Source organism: Adiantum capillus-veneris, chromosome 22 (genome assembly GCF_014529385.1).
Source record: "Adiantum capillus-veneris isolate H3 chromosome 22, ASM1452938v2, whole genome shotgun sequence".
NCBI classification, from domain to species: Eukaryota; Viridiplantae; Streptophyta; class Polypodiopsida; order Polypodiales; family Pteridaceae; genus Adiantum; species Adiantum capillus-veneris.
Window position 1 is genome coordinate 54,698,750 of NC_140952.1, and position 15,583 is coordinate 54,714,332.

The following is a 15,583-nucleotide window of genomic DNA, read 5'->3' on the forward strand; positions in this document are numbered from 1 at the left end:
AAAGAGCTTTTGGCAGTTATCCATGCTCTTACTCAGTGGCAGCATTACCTACTCAGAGCGGATTTTACTGTCTTTACAGACCATCAGAGTTTGCGCTACTTCTTGTCACAGAAGCAGCTTTCGGAAAAGCAGATGCGGTGGGCGAACATCTTGTCACAGTTCCACTTCCAGATTGTCCATGTGCAGGGATAGAAGAATGTGGTGGCAGATGCTTTGTCTCGGAAACCGTTGGTTCTGGCTATTTCCGCGATACATCATAGGAGCTTCGAGGATATGGTCGATCAGTATGCCACAGATACAGATTTTGCAGATATTTTCACACGTATACGGGATGGGGAGACAGTAGCGGGATACTCCCTTCGGGAAGGCTACTTGATGAAAAAGACTATGTTGTGCGTTACACAGCCGTTGAGGAAAAACGTTATGACTGAATGCCACTGTCCACCTTTTATGGGTCACCGTGGCATTGCTACCACCATGAAAGGGATAGAGACATACTTCTATTGGCCGTGACTCAAAAAGGACGTGGAAGAGTTGTGCGCAGTATGCCAGAAGGTCAAGTTTGACAGGCATAAGGCACAGGGATTGTTACACCCATTACCCATACCCACCCGCCCCTGGGAAAGTATTGAAATGGAATTCCTGATTATGATACTGATTTGTTCTTGATTTCTTGTGAGTGCAGGAACTGATAGCCGAAATGACTGTAGCATTTTGGTCTGATTGATCTCGAATAGACATGGTTGCAATAGGGGTTAGTCAATCGGACATCGATGAGGTCCCGATTGGACCTAGATGTGATTGCTAGCTACATTGCCGATAAATCATGTTCTAAGATCCGAATGAATGTTGAATGTCATGTGATGTCCTGTGATGTCTGGTGATGTCTTGTGATGTCGTGTGATGTGACTGTCGATTTTGTACATGTGCTAGATGTGTGTTCCTAGTACATAGGTACTAACAGTCAGTGTCTGCTAAGACGGTTTATGGCTTTTGTCGGTTTTGCAGGCGTAATCGCGGTCGATTACAATGCTTTAAAGAGAGGGGTATGTCACAAAGTGACGATGTGGCGGACAACAGAAACCCTAATTTCTGCCAGAAACCCTAAAATTCTTGCAAACCCTAATTTTTGCCAAAAACCCTAATTTCCGGAAATCACGGAGGCTTTGAAAAAAAAAACTTTTTTTTTTTTGGAAAATGATGAGCGACGCGAGTTTTTCTTTTTTTTTATAAAAAAAGAGAAAAGACTCTCTAAGAGAGAGAGAGAGAGAGAGAACTGATGCTTTTTATTTCAAAAGCTTTTGGGGCTCTGCTTTTGGGCATCCCTTTTAATCTTTAAATTAGTGGTGAGGGCCTCACTTCTCAGAGCATCGGGACACAAAGTCTGAGAGTGAAACCCTAACCGCTCTCTTGTACTTTGATGATTGATTAATACAAAAAGAAATACCGAAAGGGGCGCCAGTCTTTGGGGCCAATATCTCTAGGCACGGAACTCCGCCGGGCCAGTGTACATCTATTGTGATCTGTGACTTGTTTTGAAGTGGTTATTTGGTGCTGTCGCGGTTGATTCTTGACTTGGAGTGTCCAAGTCTTGAATAGAATTTGACTTTTGTTTCAAGCAGTAGTCTCGGATCTCTGTAGGAAGTCCGCAAAGAAAACCGCTCAATCTGTTCTTTAAATGAGACCTTCTTAAATGAAGAAGTTGGTAGAAAAGAGCTCCAAAATCTCTCGCAATCAGCGTCCAAAGAATCTCCCTTGGTCATCCGAAGATGATTCCAAGCGATTCGTATGTCTTGTTCGTACTCCTGAGTAAGCCAAGAAGGAATAAAAAGCCTTTTGAAGTTCAACCATTTAACCGGAGCTTCCTTTCTTAGCAGAAGAGTGGACCACCATGTTCGAGCATCTTGGAACCCAGAAAAGGATTCAAATCGATTGTCCACCTTCTTTTAATTCTTTTACTTTCTTGCTTTTATCTTCGAGGAAGTCATATTGATTGGCTTTATAAAAATGTTTCTTCTTTGCATAAAACATGTGATCGTCGGAGTCCGAACTGTCGGAGGATGACTCCTTTTTAGAACTGTTAGAAACTGGGTGAAATCTAGGCTTCTTTGCCTTTTTCTTGCCCTTTCCGAATCTTTGCTTTTTGCTTCGCTTGTCCATGTCTTTCAGCGAGTACAGGTTCTGCTTTTCTGTACTCGTCTGTCTTTTCGGCTTCCCTCCCTACCTGAGAGGAGAAGCAATGGCCACACGCCATCTCGAGTAAATCTTATCAGTCAGGTACTTCTTCAGGTGTTTCGCCAATCTCGGATCGTTGGAGTACTTAACCAATCTGTTCACACATATGTCAATCTGCAATTGACGTTTCTGTTCCTTTTTGGCAAACTTATCCAAAAAAAATTTGCCCCAAATCTTCATTCTTTTCTTCAGTTCCCATGTCGGATCTTCAACTTTTCTTTGCCTTCCCACTGAGAGGTGTCATCTCTGTCAGATTCTCCACAAGAACCCATGTGTAATCTGGGATTCTTTATGGCTTTACGCCCTATAAGACAAAGCGATGAAGACGGGAGCGCGCCCGATGCGCAATGTATGAAGGGTGGGAGTGGCTAATAAGTCCGGGGTCGAGGCACGAAGATTCTTTCTCAAAAGCTGTTTGCGCTGCAAAAAGGATCGGATCCTCCTTAGAAGAAGAATCTTTTTGTGCTCTGATACCACTGTGACAAACTTGGACACTCCAAGTCAAGATTCTACCGCGATAAAGCAGAGATTCACTTCAAAACAGTTCACAATTCACAATTGATTCGACACGGCCTGGCGGAGTTCCGTGCCTAGAGATATTGGCCCCAAAGACTCGCGCCCCTTTCGGTATTTCTTTTTGTATTAATCTGTGTTCAAAGTACAAGAGAGTGGGAGGGTTCTCACTCTCAGACTCTCCTTCCAGATGCTCTGAGTTGTGAGACCCTGCCCACGTATTCAAAGGTTACAAGGGATGCCCAAAAGCAGAGCCCCAAAAGCTCTCATTGAAAAGCCTTGCAAAAATAAAGCAATTTGACTCAAAAGCTGCCAAGAATCAGCCACGCAATTCAGCCAATGTAGAACTGCTTTTTCCGTACAGCTTTTGCCACGTCAACCTGCTGCCGCTTTTCCCGCCGCAATTCACGGGAGTCTGTACGATACTGCCACGTCAACATGTCAATGGAATTTCCGAGGTACTGCCAGCTGGGGGGTGTGTGTATCTGCTGCCCACTCAAGGTGTGTCCAAGGGCCAGCCACGTTACCAGTTTGTGACAGTACCCACGAAGTTTCTATGTGGTCAAAAAATTATGTCCATCATTCTATTAAACGTGGCAGGAGCATCTGTGAGACCAAATGGCATGACAAGAAACTCATAGAGACCAAATGTTGTCTTGATCGCAGTCCTATGGACATCTTCTAGCCTAATGCGTATCTGATGGTATCCACTCTTTAGGTCTATCCTTGTAAACAATGACGCTCCCTCAAGCTGATCAAGAATGACATCTATCCTCGGTATGGGGAACCTGTTCTTGATGGTATTCTTATTCAAGGCGCGATAGTCAATGCAGATGCGCCATGAACCATCCTTCTTTTGCACTAGGAGTACAGGCGAACAAAAAGGGGATGAACTCGGCTGAATCAACCCCTTCTCTAAAAGCTCGTTGACCTTACTCATAATCTCTTTCTACTGGGCTGCACTAACCTTATATGGTGGTCTATTCGGTGGACTAGAACCTGAAACAAGATCTATGGTATGATCCTCAGGTCTCTCAGGAGGTAACTCCCTTGGCAAAGAGTCCGAAAAACAATCACTAAAACTGCTCCAAAAAGTTGACCTATCTTTATCTAAGGTAGACAAATTAGATACAACTTCAGGTACTTCTTTTGCAAAGATCAAGTACGCAGAAAGATGATTCTTTATTATAGATGAAATAGCAGAAGCAAAAACAATTGGAACAGACTCGCCTTTAAGCTTTACATCAAGGACATGAGTCTTTCCTCTATGTACAAGGGTAATCTTTTTGTTGTAAGTATCAGTATCCACCATAGCATGCAACCTGTAACACCATGGGATACCCAGTAACATATCACAACCCTCAAGTGGCATAATATGAAATTCTTCCGCATCCACATAGCTCTGAATGTGCAGACGAAGCTTCCCCAAAACAAAAGTAATAAGCTGTCACAAAGTGATGATGTGGCGGACAGCAGAAACCCTAATTTCTGCCAGAAACCCTAAAATTCCTGCAAACCCTAATTTTTGCCAAAAACCCTAAATTCCGGAAATCACGGAGGCGGATTATTAAAAAAAAAAAAACAAAAAACAAAAAAATTTTTTTTTTTTTGGAAAATGATGAGCGACGCGAATTTTGCTTTTGCTTTTTTTTATTAAAAAAAAAAGAGAAAAGACTCTCTAAGAGAGAGAGAGAACTGATGCTTTTGATTTTAAAAGCTTTTGGGGCTCTGCTTTTGGGCATCCCTTGTAACCTTTAAATTAGTGGTGAGGGCCTCACTTCTCAGAGCATCTGGACGCAGAGTCTGAGAGTGAAACCCTAACCGCTCTCTTGTACTTTGATGATTGATTAATACAAAAAGAAATACCGAAAGGGGCGCCAGTCTTTGGGGCCAATATCTCTAGGCACGGAACTCCGCCGGGCCAGTGCAAATCTATTGTGATCTGTGAATTGTTTTGAAGTGGTTATTTGGTGCTGTCGCGGTTGATTCTTGACTTGGAGTGTCCAAGTTTGTTACAGTGGTATCAGAGCACGGCCGATTTCTCTTCTACGGGAAATCCGATCCCCGAATTTTTTTCCGCGGCACCTATGGCTTCAGACAATGATCAGTCGACTCCCTCTGCATCTGGAGATGCGGGCTGGGATCACAACGAAGATTCAGACAGAGAGTATGGCCCGCCTCGGCCTACTCAGGCGGAGCAAACAGAGATGGAGCGTCGTCAATTGATTGGCGATGCAACAAAGATGATGCTCAATTTTGCCAAGGACCCGAAGATGGTAAAATATATGAACCAAACCTCTTTGAAAGAGGTACAGATGGAGTGGCAGAGAACCACAACACCACTCCCGAAACCCGCTCTCAAGAAACCTTCTGCCTCCAAGAAATATACGGAGAAGGAACTGGAGAACGTGGTTGATGCACGGATTGCTCAACTTTTCGACGTGCAAAAAAAAAAAGCACGGCAAAAAGCACGGCAAAAAGCAGAACAAAGGTACTGACTTCCCGGGATATTTGGGTCGTCAGTCGACATTCGACAAAGCAAAGAAACGGAAGAAGCGTGTTCGATTTGAAGGAGTACCCAGTTCTTCTTCTTCTTCTTCTGACAGTTCTTCTAGCTCCTCGGATTAGAGCGAAGAAGACAGAAAAAAAAGCAAAAAGCGAAGCAAGACACAAAGCTTCGGAACGGGCAAGAAAAAGGCAAAGAAGGCTACATCTCGCCCAGAGACTGACAGTTCTACTGAGGACTCGTCTACAGACAGCTCAGATTCCGATGACGGAAAGTTTTATGCGAACAAGAAGAATTTTTACAAAGCCAACCAGTATGACTTTCTCGAAGATAACAGCAAGAAAGTCCGAGAGTTTAAGGAAGGTGGCCACTCGATCAAGTTTGATACTTTTCAGGATACTCAGATGCTTCGAAGGCTTTGTCTTTTATACAGCAGTTTGACATCGCTTTCGCGGGAGGACGCTATTCAGAGCACTCCAAGATTCGGAGAGCTGCCTCTTACTTTAAGGGGAATGCTCGTACTTGGTGGTCCACGCTTCTATTAAGCAAGACTGTGCCAGTTACATGGCTGAAATTCAAGAGGCTTTTTATTTCTTCTTGGTTGACTCAAGAGTTTGAGCGAGATATACGAGCTGCTTGGAACCATCTTCGGATGACCAAGAGCGATACAGTGAATTCTTATTGTGAAAGATTCTGGAGCTCTTTTCTACCCGCCTCTTCATTCAAGAAGATCTCGTTCAGAGAACAGATTGAGCGGTTTACCTTGGGTCTACCTACAGAGATCCGAGATCACTGCTTGGAACAGAAGTCAGCTTCTATTCAGGAGTTGATGAGTCATGCGAAGCGGGGCTTTGCCATTCACTCTGGCAGTCTGACCTACCCCACAGATGAGGCCATGACACAACGAGCCGAACAGACTTCTGGGAATGAAAGTAGAATGAAAAAGAGCAACCCAGAGAAAAAAAAAGGATGCACGACCCAAGCTTACTCCTGAGGAGAGAGCTCGCTTCATCAGAGAGGGGAAGTGCTTTGGATGCGGGAAACATGGACATATTTCCGCAAAGTGCCCTGATAAGGCACAGAAAGAACAGAATGATAAAGACGACGACAGGTCTGAGAGGTCGAGAGCAACTGAGGAATGTGGCTGAAAAGGCAAATAGAAAAGCAGAACTGGTACCACATGGCGTGGGACTTGAACCGAATCAAATGAATGAAAGTACAAACTTTGCCGTTTTTTTTTTGGGGCAAAGTGAAGGATCAGGAAGCTCTTTTGAAGGAGCCAAGGCCAACTTCTTTTCACTTGGAATTGGCGGCTCGATTTGGAACTGCGCCCGACAGACTGACGCCACTGGCGGAGGTAGTTCGACTGGCACCCGGATGGGATGTTGCCATTACACCGAGCATTGGCAAACTTCGTTTGCAATGACAGGGGTGTTCAGGGCACGTGAGTGACGTTCTACTCGGGATCCCTTGGTACCACAAGAACTACGCCGTGGTTGACTACCGGGCCGAGAAAGCGACTTTGATAAATGAAGGGCTTAGAGATTGTACTTGATGAACTTCAGTTTTCTTACTCATTCTTTTGGGAGAACTGAACCATGGATAAAAGTTGAATATGTTTTGACCTGAAGAAAAGAACGCCAAGATTTTTTTTTCTCCACGCTCATGCCGATTGCTTTTGAGAGGGCCTGAAGATCATACCATTGATCTGATATCTGGAAGCACGCCATCGAATCGGCCACCTTATCGTGTGAGCCGAGTACAGAATGAAAAGATTATGAACTCAGTGAAAGACCTCTTGGAAAAGAGTCTTGTCCAGCCTAGTACTTCACCGTATTGCTCTCCAGTGTTGTTGGTTTTGAAGAAAGACGGATCTTGGAGAATGTGCATCGATTATAGCACTCTCAACGAAATCACCATCAAGAACAGATTTCCGATTCCTAGGATCGATGATATACTCGACAGGTTACAGGGATCCTCGTGCTTAGCAGGATTGACTTGAAGAGTGGATTTCATCAGATCAGGATAGCGCCAGGAGATGTCTACAAGACAGCTTTTCGGACGACTTTTGGGTTATTTGAGTTTTTGGTGATGCCTTTTGGCTTAACCAATGCTCCTGCGACATTTGACCGGATGATGGACAGGATTTTTCGAGAGTACAGGCTATTTGTTGGCACTTTCTTTGACGACATCATTGTTTTCTCGAAGAATGAGGCAGAACACAGAGATCATCTGCTTCAAGTCTTTTAGGCATTACGAGATCACACGCTAGTGATTAATGCAAAGAAAAGTGAATTTTTTCCTACCATGGATACACTTTTTGGGACACATTGTGTCAGCAACACAACAGGAGTGCAAATGGACCCGGCCAAGATAGAGACTATCCGTGATTGGCCCGATTTGAGGAATGTCCATGAAGTTAGAAGCTTCTTGGGACTATGTTCATACTACAGGCGGTTCATACGAAAGTTTGCAGAGGTTGCTTCCCCTTTGCATACCTTGACACAGAAAGGAATACCTTTTTCGTGGGGACCCACAGAGGTGACTGCCTTTCGGACATTGAAAGAGAAATTGACTACAGGACCAGATTTGACTTTGTCGGACTTGCAGAAGTCATTTGAAGTATTTTGTGATGCTTGTGGTCGTAGTCTGGGTGCGGTCTTGATGCAAGAAGGCCATGTCATAGCTTACGAGAGCCGTTTGTTCTCTAGGCCGAAGATGACAGCACAGATTTATGAGAAAGAGCTTTGGCGGTTATCCATGCTCTTACTCAGTGGCGGCATTACCTACTCGGAGCGGATTTTACTGTCTTTACAGACCATCAGAGTTTGCGCTACTTCTTGTCACAGAAGCAGCTTTCGGAAAAGCAGATGCGGTGGGCGAACATCTTGTCACAGTTTCACTTCCAGATTGTCCATGTGCAGGGACAGAAGAATGTGGTGGCAGATGCTTTGTCTCGGAAACCGTTGGTTCTGGCTATTTCCGCGATACATCATAGGAGCTTCGAGGATATGGTCGATCAGTATGCCACAGATACAGATTTTGCAGATATTTTCACACGGATACGGGAGGGGGAGATAGTAGCTGGATACTCCCTTCGGGAAGGCTACTTGATGAAAAAGACTATGTTGTGCGTTACACAGCCGTTGAGGGAAAAGGTTATGACTGAATGCCATTGTCCACCTTTTACGGGTCACCGCGGCATTGCTACCACCATGAAAGGGTAGAGAGATATTTCTTTTGGCCGAGACTCAAGAAAGATGTGGAAGAGTTTGTGCGCAGTTGCTTGGTATGCCAGAAGGTTAAGTTTAATAGGCATAAAGCACAGGGATTGTTACAGCCTTTACCCATACCCACCCGCCCCTGGGAAAGTATAGCGATGGATTTCATTTTTGATCTCCCGAGAACACAGAGTGGTCACGATGGTATCTGGACTGTTATTGACAGATTTAGCAAACAGGCTCATTTCATTCCAGTGAAGAAAACAGTCAAGCCGGATCACTTAGCGAGACTATTTGTGGCCCAGATTTTCAGATTACATGGCATGCCTGAGACAATTGTCTCCGACAGAGACCCCAGATTTACGAGTTTGTTTTGGAAGGCAATTTGGGAGAACATTGGCACGCGGTTACAGTTCTCGTCATCGTTCCACCCGCAGACTGATGGGCAATCCGAGATTGCCAATTCAGTGGTTCTAGATTTATTGAAGTCTTATATCTCAGATCAGAAGACTCAATGGGAAAGATATTTACCTCTGGTGGAATTTGCCTACAATAACACGATACACTCGTCGACGGGTAAGGCGCCATTTGAGATTGTTGAAGGTGCTGCGAAGGTTCCACCCTTCCTGAGCACGAAAGATAAGATCTTTGAAGCGGATAAATATACGCGAGATCTGGATACGGCTTTTGCCAAGGTTCGCGAGACTTTGCAGAAGTCTCAAGAACGACAGAAAAAGGCAGCGGATCGCCGTCGTCGCGACATGAAATTGAAGGAGGATGATTGGGTGCTCTTACGTTTTGAGAAGGCACGCCTACGAAAGAACGAGGGAAAGGAGAGGCTTTTTCCAAAGCTTAGTATGCGATACTACGGCCCTTTCCAGATTACTGAAAAGATAAATGAAGTCTCCTTCCGACTGAAACTGCCAGATACTTGGAGGATTCACAATGCATTGCATGTGAGTCTCTTGAAACCTTTTAAAGGTGATGTGCCTGATGATCGGGAGCCTGATGAGCAACCCGAAGTGGAAGAAAACGAGGAGATCCTTGTTCCTGAACAGATTTTGGCACATAAGGATACGAAGAAAGGTAAAGTCCGAAGGCGGTTCTTGGTTAAGTTCAAGAACTTTCCTGCATTTGATGCGAAGTGGATGGAGGAGGAGGACCTAGCAGATACTCCTCAGATTGTGAAACTTTACCTCGATGCTTTTGGTTTAGCATAGTCTACTCCAAATGGAACCCAGAATTCAGCTTGGCCGAAGATCTGGTGCAGTGGGATGCACAAGAGGGGAGTTACTCCACTCCTTTGTCAACAGATGCCTCGATTTTGATACTAAAGTCACTGATGTCTCTCTGAGCTTCAGGGATACTGAGAGCTGACAGTATTCTGCTGGATGACTTTATGAAATGGAATTCCTGATTATGATACTGATTTGTTCTTGACTTCTTGTGAGTACAGGAACTGATAGACGAAATGACTGCAGCATTTTGGTCTGATTGATCTCGAATAGACATGGTTGCAATAGGGGTTAGTCAATCGGACATCGATGAGGTCCCGATTGGACCTAGATGTGATTGCTAGCTACATTGCCGATAAATCATGGTCTAAGATCCGAATGAATGTTGAATGTCATGTGATGTCCTGTGATGTCGTGTGATGTGACTGTCGATTTTGTACATGTGCTAGATGTGCGTTCCTAGTACGTAGGTACTAACAGTCAGTGTCTGCTAAGACGGTTTATGGCTTTTGTCGGTTTTGCAGGCGTAATCGCGGTCGATTACAATGCTTTCAAGAGGGGGGTATGTCACAAAGTGATGATGTGGCGGACAGCAGAAACCCTAATTTCTGCCAGAAACCCTAAAATTCCTGCAAACCCTAATTTTTGCCAAAAACCCTAAATTCCGGAAATCACGGAGGCGGATTATTAAAAAAAAAAACAAAAACAAAATTTTTTATTTTTTTTTGGAAAATGATGAGCGACGCGAATTTTGCTTTTGCTTTTTTTTTATTAAAAAAAAAAAGAGAAAAAACTCTCTAAGAGAGAGAGAGAACTGATGCTTTTGATTTTAAAAGCTTTTGGGGCTCTGCTTTTGGGCATCCCTTGTAACCTTTAAATTAGTGGTGAGGGCCTCACTTCTCAGAGCATCTGGACGCAGAGTCTGAGAGTGAAACCCTAACCGCTCTCTTGTACTTTGATGATTGATTAATACAAAAAGAAATACCGAAAGGAGCGCCAGTCTTTGGGGCCAATATCTCTAGGCACGGAACTCCGCCGGGCCAGTGCAAATCTATTGTGATCTGTGAATTGTTTTGAAGTGGTTATTTGGTGCTGTCGCGGTTGATTCTTGACTTGGAGTGTCCAAGTTTGTTACATAAGCTCTGAATGACTTGGACATGCTAAACCTGCTTCCCCGGTCATACCCATCTCCTCTGCACGAATGCCCAACTTTGATGCCAATTCTGGTATATGAAATTTGCTCCGACTCTTGGATCAAAGAAAACCAGCATTGTCTGGGCTCTAACTTTGTCCCAAGCTCTGCACAGTTCCGTGGCATCTATGTTTGGCCGGTCACCAACCAAATCCAGGACAAGTCCTACACTTGGCTTTGGCTTCTTCCCTTTATGGTCTGACTTGTCATCATTATCCTATGACTTCTAATGTGGGCATTCGTTTGTAAAATGTCCTTCCTCTTCACAAATGTAGCATTTCTTGGCCTCCCTAAGAGCTTTCCTTTCTTCAAAGGTTTTGCCAAAAAAATGCCTTTTTTGTCGTTTTCCTCGTCCCGAAGAAGATATAGACTGCTTCTTGGACGTGTCAGCTTCTTCATTGGAGGGCTTCTTTGTGGGAGGCATAAAAGGCTTTGCTACAACATTGCCCTTGGCTGAAAACTGTTTGCCCTGGGACCCTTTCTTGTGGCTATTAAATCCATCGGAATCTCCCTTCAACGGATTGCTGGCCACTCTTGCATTCTCAATCAACTGGAACATATTCATGACAGTAGTCTTTGTGTAGTAGTCCCTGATTTTCTTGGCAATCTGCAACAATACTTCTCAATCTGTTATGACAATGGCACAAATCTGTAAGAGGTGACTGGCAACAGTGTACTCTTCCAGATTCGCACACTGTTTAGCATTCAGCTCGTGCCATTTCAAAAAATTTTGTCAGCCATGCAGACGCCAAAGGCTGTTTGAATTGGACCCACGTTGGGGCTTGACCCTGGTTCAACAATGCGGTCCACCATTGAAGTGCATTCCCTTTCAAAAAAGTGGCAGCCTTGCGTATCTTCGAAGATTCTGTGAAGTTTCCTCCAGCATAAGCTACATCAAACTGCTGTATGAAGGTCAAAGCTGACTATAAATCTTGTCGTATTTAGTCCTATGAAAAATATGACAGTCCAATCTCTTTCACTATGCTTTTTCTCAAGCATCTCCTGTAGCATTTAGAGACTACCATGGTGTAATTCATGTTTACAAAAACCGAGACTAAAATACAAGCTCTTTACATCCTAGAGAATTCACCTTCAAAGTCTCCTCCTAGTCGCTCCATTTCATCCTCATCATCATCTTCCAGAAAGTCCACTGTCAATCCTTTCTCTTCATCATCTTTGAGAGCCAAATAACGGGCCTTTTGAGACTGCACCACATTATGAAACTGATAAATTTGAATAGCATATGACTGGTGTCAAGAAGGCGGCACAAATTCATAAAAGAAATTCTAAGTCCCCCTGGATTAACCTCGTCAAAATCTTCATTGCCACCTTTATCTGAGCTTCCATCTTCATCCTCTTCCTCCTCGCCTTCCTCTTCATCTTGATCTTCATTTTGCCTAGCACCCATATAAATATCCCCACTCTCAAAATTCATTTCGTCCACCTCTGCTGACGTTTTACGATTTGCCCAGTATGCATATTTCTGATCTCCTCTAATCTTTTCCTTTTCCAGCTTCAAGTTGGAACCATTTCCAATAAAACAGCTTGTATTGATACTTGGGCATTTACTAACTTGACTAGAGCTGCCAAAACCGCATGTATAGTAATCGAGCAATATTTTAAAATCCTCTGGATATGAGGATGGCCTGCATGTCTTGCTGTGAAGTACCTGTACGACAAAAATAGATCATTAAGGTACTTATCGTTCTACCATGTACACACCATGACCAGCCCCTACATGTTAGAATGGGTGATTGAAACTAAATGAACCGTATGTCGAGAACTTTAAGACTGTAAATGATAACCAGGGAATTGTCAAAGGCATTTCAGTTTCTGAAGCTTCAACTGCTCTATACTACGGATTGCTGGTCCTCCACACATTTTAGGTGTTTTTTTTTTGGTGGGAGGGACAGAAAAATATTGTAATGCAACAATTTCAAAAAGCGTTGACTCCTTGAACAAACAAGCTTAATAGAAAACCAGAAACTCTTGATGGTCAACCTCTGAAATTTAAAGGTAACATGAAATGTAGATAACAAACAGCTACGACAAAGTAGAGAAATATGTAAAGCATTTGACCCAAATATGCATGCAAAACTAAAAACTGTTTTAGCAGCAGCAAGAAACAAATGTGGAGTCAGAAGCTAAGAGCTCAAGCGTAAAGCAAAGTAGATATAAAGAAATAAAAGAATAAAGCCCTATAAACAAAATTAACGGTTCAAGGCTTGATATTGCACCCAAAGAGGGTTTAAATAACGACCTAAACAAATTGGGATTAAATCATCTGTGAACCGCTAGATGGCATTCTGAAAACAGCAATAGATGATAGGAGGAAGATCTAGCATAACAAACAGGACTTACTGAGAACCTTAGGTTTGGCCGGAACAAGGTTGTCCGCACAACTCTAGTTGTGCCAGTATCCATCTTCAGTGACTTCATAATATCCATTTGAACACAATCTGTTGCTGTAGCTGTAAGAGCCATAACTGGAACCGGATCCTTCAAACCAGGTAAGTTCTGAATTTTGAAAACTTCCCTCAAAGTAGACAAACGCCTAATGACGGCAAAGAGAAATACATAAGCTTTGTTTACCGTGAAATATCAGGAAACTAAAAATGAGCTTCAACCTCTACAGCCACCTGTAATCTGGTCGAAAATCATGTCCCCATTTTGAAATACAATGAGCCTCATCAATTGCAAAAAGTGCAATTCCACGTTTGCATGCAAGCTCCTTCAGGGAGTGAATTATTCTAAAGCAGTTAAAAACAGACCACTCCAGTAAGGAGTCAAAATGGAAGTTGTTGCAAGCAAGGAGAAGTCACAGAAACTAGAAAAGATAGGGGAGAGGCACCTTGGCAAAGTTTCAGGGCAGACATAGACAATGCTATACATGCCAGCCATAGCTTTTTTTTCAACACTCTTATCACCTTGTCCAGACCCAAGAAAACATGCACTTATGCCCCGTCTTGACAGTTGCTGACATTGGTCATGCATGAGGCTGATCAAGGGTGAAACAACTATGACCACCTTTCCCGTGAGCAAAGCTGGCAACTGAAAACATAAAGACTTCCCTAAAAAAAGAGTATCAAACACAATTTCATCATGGAGCTACTAACCAGTCATCATGACTCAACTGCCAGAATCTATAACTTGTGAAGCCAATAAACCCCTGAGCTGGCAAACCCAGGTATTCAGAAGCTTACCTGAACCTGTGGCTGCTAGAACCAGACAGTCTTGATGATTAGCCCAAGCTCTTAATGCTTCCATCTGAAAGGGTTTCAGCCTAGAAAAGCCAAAATATTTGCTTAGTGCATTTTCCACCTTATCAAACAAGCCGTCATCTGCCTCATTTCCATAAACTGAACAAGCCCTCCATTTCTCATCGATCGTCTCAGCTTTGCAACCATCTGCATGTAAGCGAGTAGCAGGTTTAATGGGTCCATGACCTGCCGGAACATGCAATGTGGGCTTTGAGTTTTGGAAACTCGTAGAGGCAGTAACAGGTTGAGAATTTCCAGCTAGTAAGAACTCGATGGCATCAGCCAGAGTAGCGATGTCTTGTGTTGTTACCGCTTCAGTAGCGACAGAAATGTCAAACCCCATGGATAGCAGCTCAGATAAAAGCCCATCCCTTGATACGCTTGCTGCAACCAGCCCGTCATCCATTACAACAGCTAACGAGATGCCGAACGGGAAAAAGCGGGTTCAAATCTGCGTCTGCGGGAAACGTAAGACGTGTGAGACTTGAATCCTTGTCAGCAACTGCCACTATCCAACATGCATATTGAATGAAGCGCAAGCTGTGGGATCTAGAGCGTCAAGTAGGCTAAAGCACATTTTTTGCAATGCTCGTACGCCGTCCAATTTGTCCTTGTTTTTTTTTTCATATTTATTTTTTTTTTGTTCGTGTTTACTTTCACCTCTGTCTGAGTTCTCTTTATGAGAGAGTGGCTTCGCTTTGGGGACAAGCAACCCCACGCGGGCACATGGATAGGGCGTTGAGTTGCCAACGAGAAAATCTCGGATTCGAGTTCTCGACGCAGGGTCGTGGACAATGCGTTGATTTTTTTCTCAATCGTCTATCCTCCTCGAGACCCCCGCAACGAGTCCCCATCCGTCAATCCTAACGCTCACACTTCATTCAATATCCGTGTTAGATAGTGTTGTGGCTTGTAGGGGGTGAAATTTCAGGCATGCTAAACCATACCCTCAATGAATGAAAAGACTTTCAAATTTAGAATCATCTTGCAAGTATTAAATGTTCTCAGTTGATGTGGTAGCATATTCTTTTAAAAGAATCTATGGGCTTCCCTATTACTCTCTCGGATGATATGCATGTTGAATATTTATCGGATATTTGAATCAAAGATCTAATAAAATATTTTTCTATAACTAGTCAATCGACTATGATTGGCTTTCTATGGTGGTGGTGCAGGCTACTGAAGTAAAATCTCCGCTGTGGAGTTAGACCCTTGTGTGTCTCCACCACTTGGAGAGGTATGTCAAAGCTAAAGAAAAGAGATGGAACAAGGAGTTGGTGCAGCACGTGGATGCCTTTTTTAAGTTTGTTTATAATTGCGAAAGCGAATTAATGGGAGTGACTGAATTTCTGCTAATTGAACTTGATATTTTCCATGAGCATATTCATAAAGTGTTCAATGTCTATGCTCAGTTGTTTGCA

The 15,583-nt window shown here is 43.5% G+C and overlaps 1 protein-coding gene across 4 annotated transcripts in view; it reads right to left on the reverse strand.

The window, feature by feature from the left end:
- The window catches only part of RECQSIM (RECQ helicase SIM), a 60,130-nt gene extending 45,402 nt beyond the window's left edge, over nt 1-14,728 (reverse strand). The window contains exons 1-6 of one of the 4 annotated variants that reach the window (XR_015185853.1): nt 14,106-14,728; nt 13,754-13,973; nt 13,542-13,652; nt 13,264-13,456; nt 12,209-12,571; nt 11,993-12,125 (exon numbers count right to left, since the gene is read on the reverse strand). Coding sequence is in view for 3 of the 4 variants with exons in the window: in XM_086495595.1 (XP_086351721.1) it covers nt 11,993-12,125; nt 12,209-12,571; nt 13,264-13,456; nt 13,542-13,652; nt 13,754-13,973; nt 14,106-14,568 (1,483 nt within the window). In the remaining variant the exon portion in view is untranslated. The remainder of the gene's footprint in view (nt 1-11,992; nt 12,126-12,208; nt 12,572-13,263; nt 13,457-13,541; nt 13,653-13,753; nt 13,974-14,105) is intronic. The other 3 variants (XM_086495595.1, XM_086495593.1, XM_086495594.1) reach the window with 3 other exon arrangements.
- Nucleotides 14,729-15,583: the final 855 nt, after the last annotated feature.